Source organism: Quercus robur, chromosome 5 (genome assembly GCF_932294415.1).
Source record: "Quercus robur chromosome 5, dhQueRobu3.1, whole genome shotgun sequence".
In the NCBI taxonomy this organism is placed as follows: Eukaryota; Viridiplantae; Streptophyta; class Magnoliopsida; order Fagales; family Fagaceae; genus Quercus; species Quercus robur.
This window is the reverse complement of record NC_065538.1, coordinates 73,785,902-73,792,632: the sequence shown is the minus strand read 5'-3', so window position 1 is coordinate 73,792,632 and position 6,731 is coordinate 73,785,902. Positions and strand designations below refer to the sequence as shown.

At 36.1% G+C, this 6,731-nt stretch overlaps 1 protein-coding gene across 1 annotated transcript; it reads left to right on the top strand.

The window, feature by feature from the left end:
- The first annotated feature begins 6,016 nt into the window (after positions 1 to 6,016).
- Positions 6,017 to 6,523, top strand: LOC126728690 (uncharacterized mitochondrial protein AtMg00810-like). Its single transcript, XM_050434478.1, has one exon. The coding sequence runs from the start codon at positions 6,017 to 6,019 to the stop codon at positions 6,521 to 6,523; it is 507 nt and encodes a 168-aa protein (XP_050290435.1).
- The last annotated feature ends 208 nt before the right edge of the window (positions 6,524 to 6,731 follow it).

Below are 6,731 nucleotides of genomic sequence, written 5' to 3'. Positions count from 1 at the left end.
CCGCCAGAGTTTACTGATAGCGGGACATGCTATACAAGATATATTATGCATGAGAGAGATCACTAAGTATCTTATATCGTTGTAAAAGCGGAAGCTTTGATACCAATATGTTGAGAATAGTAGAAGTGTAAATATCTATTTATTTTGTGTATCCTAATAACAGTGGATTTATGCTAAATAGAAATACAAAACAAAATAAATAATCACACGGGAATATAAAGATTTATGTGGTTCGGCTTTTGGCCTACATCTAAGGACGGCGTTAAGGAGAAAGTTTCACTAATAAAAGAAAAAGATTACAAAGGTGGTATCAAAACACTCTCACAAAGCCCAAACCCCAAATACACCCAAAAGAGCTCCCCCTCACCAGAAGCATGTGACTAGAGACATGGATGGAGTTGTTATTGGACTAGGGGGGGGCAATGGCCCCCCCTAAATATTTTTTAAAAAATATTACTATATTAATAGGTACTAATTTTAGCAATTTTGTTCAATAAAATTATACTTGCCCCCCCTTAATAATGCCATAAATTCTTTTGAGAGTAATTTTATAGCCACAAACGTTTTTACAACGTTTATACAAATTATTGAGACAGCAAATTCTTATTAGTTCGTACACTTGCATCACTTTTTACTTATCAATAATCACTCATCATATTAACAATTTGTAAAAAAAAATTGTAGTTTTAGCATTTTTCACCTTTTAAAGGATATAAAAAATTAATAGATTAAATCTAAAACAAAATATACAAGTCCAAAAAAATTAGTCTAACAACAAAAATTACCAATAATAAAACTAAAAAAATTAAGCCTAATCAATCTATTTTACCAAGAACAAACAAATTGGCCATTTAAAAAATTTTAAACAAAAATCCTTAGTAGTAAAGTCATAAAGGCAGTACCAAACGACCTAGAGCTCATATGGCTATACAAGCCAAACGACATGCGGTTTAATACAACTCAACACTCTCCTGTTATACGACCTGTCGTGGATACAGGGCAACGACATGGCATTAACCGATTCTAAAGATTGTTATTGTATTTTGTTTAATTAGTTACTGTAAGTTCTAACCGTTAGTTTGTTAGTTGCTTACTACGACTACACAATAAAAACAAAGCACCCTATATACAATGAGATCAAAAGTAGAGTCTCTCTAATTTTTTTCTTTGAGTTCTCACCCTAAATTTCTCACATATAGAGATGTCCGAAGTAGAAATATGAAAATTTTTATCTTTGAACAAATAGAAGGCCTAGCCCTGCCCCATAAAAAGCCATGAGCATCCTTGAGTGGAATGCCGTGGCTTAGCTCATTTAGTAGAAGTTTGGAATCTGTGGGCTATTATATGTGCATAATATATAGTCCAGATATTGTTTGTATTTACGTATGGTCCTAATCAATAGTAGATAGATTATGCTCTAGTAATTTCCTACTCGTTGCTTTTGTGGGTAGGGCAGTTGTTTATATCTATTTTGGAAGCAATTAAGGTGTCGATATCGAAGTCGCTTTGAAAAACAAAAATACAATTTAGATGTTGGTGTTTCTGGATCCACCAAGCCAACCTTGGATGGTGTCCTTAGCAAAGTTTTAAATTTTGTTTTGGTGACCATTTCGGTTTGGAATATTTCCACGTCGAATATCTTTTATGTTCCGAATTCCAATATATTTATCAGAAGGGTCAGGTTGATGAAAGTAAGTCTGAGCAGCTGAAGTCAAGTTAGTAAGGAATCTGAGATCAAACCTGGACTGAAGCTGCAGAAACAGAGCATTGGAAGGAAGACTGCTATTAGCTTCTGCATAAACGACTTTAGTTTTTAGACTTACTGCTTGTTGTGCTACTTGTAGTTTAGGATGTGTTTTAGTTAGCTTTATATTAAGGGTCGTGCTAACAAGTGCCTTTAGGGTAATGGTTAACTATCTATTTTAGGAAAGTTTTGACACCACTTTTAAAATGAAAAAAGTTATCGAAACATTAATTGTTTTTTTTTTTTTTTCCCATAAAAACTTTCTTTAAATGGATTGTTAACTATTGCCTTAAAAGTATCCGTTAGCATTTCCCTTATATTAATTATGGACACGTGTAGTTTTGTGATTGGTGTATTGTTCATAACCAATTTTGGAGGGAAGATCCAGATAGATAGGAAAGTTAGTTAGGCAGTTAGTAGCTTATTCCTTTGTATATATAGATTAGCTTGTACAATCAAATGGGTAATGCAATTATTGATTCATCAAAACTCTTATATGGTATTAGAGCACTCTGATTCTCTCTAGAACTTTCTTTCACCCCGAAAGCTTTTAGTCTCTATTTTGTTTTTCAAGGTCCTTCAATGGTAGCGACCATTGAGTCAGTCATCACCATTGATGAATAGAATCCATTTTACTTACACTATAGAGAAAATCTAGGGGCAATTCTAGTTGCTCAACCACTTGTCAATGATAATTACCCTACCTGGGTTAAATCAATGCAGAGAGCAATGGGGGCAAAGAGCAAGTTAGGGTTTATCAACGGAACACTTTCATTGACTCCTGTAATGGCAAAGGTTCCAGTTCTTGTTCAAACTTGGACTAAGTGCAACAACATGGTTATATCTTGGATACTCAATTGTGTTTCTCCAAAGATTCTTACAAGTGTGGTCTACAAGAACACAGATCTAGAGGTCTGGAACGATCTCAAGAATCGATTCTCTCAGAAAAATGGACCAAGACTCTTTCAGCTTCAGAAGGAGCTGGCAACAATTTCTCTGTGAGATCTCTCTATCATAGATCATTTCACTCAATTGAATGTTTTATGGGGTGAGATTGAGAATTACAAAGCTCTTCCATGTTCCACCTGTGGTTCTTGTACTTGTTCAATCAATGAGAAGCTAACACAGTATCAGCTACAAGATTTAGTGATGCAATTCCTTATGGGACTCAATGAGTCATATAGTCAGATCCAAGGGCAGATTCTGTTGATTGATCCACTTCCTTCAATTAATGTATTCCTTGCTTATACAAGATGAAAGTCAAAGAGCAATTGATCATTCCACTAGAGCTTATGTTGAGTCCACTGCTTTGGCAACTAAAGCTACTGGTGGATCTGGTTATGGTAGTGGAAATGCATCTGGTCATGATGGTAAAGGCAACAAGAACAAAGGGAAAGAGAGGCTTGTATGTAGCAATTGTGGAATCACAGGTCATGTTGCTGAGAAGTGCTACAAACTTCAATGGCTAATCAAGTTGGAGGTCTTGATCTTGGGTTTTTGGACTCAGATGCTATGCCACAACAATAGCCCTTCTCATCTCAACAAGCTTTTCCCTTCATTACAGATCAGTATCAAAAGATTTTGGCCATGATTAGTAGTTCAAGCAATGACTTTCAAGGCCAAGGGAACATCACCAGCTCAAATGTCACTCTTGTAGCTATGGCTAATCATGTTTCCACCACTACTCTACTTGCAGGTATACCTCTCAACTTAAAGCACTCCATTTTTGCTGCCAAAGTGGTTAACAAAAGTGCTTATAGTTGTAACACTTGGGTTTTAGATACAGGAGCCACAGACCATACTATATGTTTAGTTAGCTTGCTTACTACCATAACTAGTCTAACCCAATGTGTAGTTGAATTGCCTAATGGAGAAAATGCTTTAGTAACACATATAGGTTCAGTCAGAATTTCTGCAACCTTAGTTCTTGAAAATGTCCTTTGTGTTCCTTCATTTTCTTTCAATTTGTTATCCATTAGCAAACTCACTCAAAAATTGCCATATTGTCTTGTTTTTCTTTCTCAATTCTGTTTCATATAGGACCTTTTATCTTGGAAGACGATTGGAATAGGTGAGGTGCATAATGGACGTTACATGCTACAAAGATCAGATTGCATCGATCCTTCATCCTTCACAGACTACTTCATCAAACTTAAGTTTGCTCACCCTTCTTCTTTTTTTGTCAATTCTGTGATTAGTTTGCCTAAAGTTTGGAATTTTAGGTTATGTCATCCTTCAATAAATAAGTTGAGATCTTTACAAGATACCCTATGTGTTCATTTCAATTCTTGTACTGATGTTTGCCACATCTGTCCATTGGTAAAGCAAAAAAGATTGCCTTTCCCATTTAATAATAATTTATGTGCTTCTCCTTTTGATCTTGTGCATGTTGATATCTAGGGGCCTTATTCTATTCCAACACATGAAGGTTTTAGATATTTCTTGTCCATTGTTGATGATGCTACTAGAAGTACTTGGGTTTATCTGTTGAAAGTAAAATATGATGTTAGAAACATTCTCATTTCCTTTTACAAAATGATTCAAACTCAATTTAAGACTAACATCAAGTCTATTAGGTCAGATAATGGACAAGAATTTGCTATTGTTGATTTTTATAATGCTCATGGTATAATACATCAAAAGAACTGCGTTTACACTCCTTAACAGAACTCTGTGGTGGACAGGAAACATCAGCACCTTTTGTCTATTGCAAGAGCTTTAAAACTTCAATCTAATGTGTATTCATGTTAATGGGGAGATTGCATTCTTATTGCAAACCATATTATCAATAGGTTGCCTTCTCTAGTATTGCAAAATAAAACCCCTTTTGAACTTCTTTTCCATTCTAAGCCTTCCTATAGTCATTTGAGAGTGTTTGGATGCTTGTGTTATGTATCAACCATATCTGTTCATGGAGATAAATTTTAACCAAGAGCTCAAGCTTGTGTTCTCCATGGTTATCCTCCTACCACTAAAGGGTACAAACTCCTTAATCTCAACTCTGGAAAAGTCCTTATTTCTAGGGATGTTGTTTTCCATGAACATATTTTTTCCTTCATTTCTTCTGATCTTGTTTGTCCAATTGTCTCTTCAGATTCTGCTCATTCTAATCCTAATCTTACTACCACTCTTATTTCTCCATCCCATAACTCTCCAATTTATCATGAAAATTTCTTTCATGATCAACATTTTGCTCTTGATGTAGACTCAGATTCTGATGATGATGCTGATAGCTCACTTGAATCTGCTTTACCTTAGGAAATTCACCCTAGTGACTTAGACCAATCCACTTCTGGGACAGTTGAGACTGCTTCTATTCCTGCATCTCATGTTGATTCCCAAGCCATTCCTTCTATTAATCCATCTAGTGCTTCAACTAATGTTCAATCTATCACTCAGGTTGTTCCTTTTGATGTGCATCATGTTCCACAGGCTGTTGCTCAGGCTGATGCACTACCTTAGGTTCTTAGAAGGTCTACTAGTGTTTCACACAAACCTTCTTACTTGCAGTCTTATCATTGCAATCAAGTCACTGGTTCATCTGCACATGCTATTCCATCAATTCCTTAGAAAGGTACTGCTTATCCTCTCCATAATTTTCTATCTTACTTTCACCTTTCCCTACATCATAAACACTTTTGCAATTCCATTTCTTCTGATGTGGAACCTACTTCCTATGCCCAAGATGTTAGAGACCCTAAGTGGAGAAATGCTATGGCAACTGAAGTTACTTCTTTGGAAGCAAACAATACTTGGTCCCTTACTTCCTTACCTGCTCACAAGAAGCCTATAGGTCGCAAGTGGGTCTATAAAAATTAAACATAGGGCTGATGGCTCTATAGAAAGGTAATAGAACAGGTTGGTTGCTCTAGGCACCTAGGGAGAGGGGCTGGACTGTACAAAAACCTTTTCAGCAGTAGCCAAGATGGTTTCTGTTAAAACTTTGCTTACAATGGCTACTGTGAAAGGGTGGGCACTTATCACAACTTGATGTGAACAATACTTTTTTGCATGGGGATTTTGAGGAAGAGGTTTACATGGTTTTGCTATTAGGCTTTCACAGCAGGGGGGAGGTTGTTTGCAAGCTTCTAGACCGTGGTTTTCAAAGTTTTCTCAAGCTTTGATTCAGTTGGGTTTTCATCAATCCAAGGCAAATTACTTACTTTTTGTAAGGAATAATTCTAAAGTTTTTGTGGCATTACTTGTTTAAGTGGATGATGTCCTTATAGTGACAATGTGCAAACTGTGGCAGATCTCAAAGTGTTGCTAGATATGCAATTCAAGCTTAAGGATTTAGGGTATTTGAAGTTCTTTCTAGGCCTGGAAGTGGCAAGGTCTAAGGAAGGGATAAATCTTTGTCAAAGAAAGTATGCTTTTGAGCTTTTGGATGATGCAGGTATGTTGGGTTGCAAGCTAGCAAAAACACCTATGGATCAGATTCTAAAGCTAAACAAATATGAAGGAAAGGAATTGAATAATCCTAACACATATAGAAGATTGATTAGCAGATTACTCTATTTGGTCATTACAAGACCAGATATCACCTTTGCTATTCATAGGCTAAGTCAATTCATGGCTAAGCCTAGATTACCACATTTACAAGCTACAAATAGAATCTTGCAGTACATCAAAGGCACTTCTGGTCAGGGTTTATTGTTTTCAAGTCAATTAGAGCTCCACATTAAAGCCTTTGCTAATGCAGATTGGGCTACATGCCTTGATACTCAAAGATCAACCACAAGATATCGTGTTTTTCTTAGGAATTCTTTAGTTTCCTAGAAATCCAAGAAGCAACAGACTGTGTCTAGGTCTTCTGTAAAATCAAAATACATGGCAATGGTTGTGGTGGTATGTGAGATTGTATGGTTGTTAAGCTTTCTCAAACATATTCAATTGCCTCATCCTAAAGTAGCTTTGCTCTTGAATAACAGTCAAGCAGCAATGCATACTAGGGCCAATCCTGTTTCCTATTGAGATAGATTGTCAT

Bases quoted from the DNA above. Each gene is read 5' to 3' on its own strand.
- LOC126728690 (XM_050434478.1), top strand. From the start codon at position 6,017: ATGCAATTCAAGCTTAAGGATTTAGGGTATTTGAAGTTCTTTCTAGGC.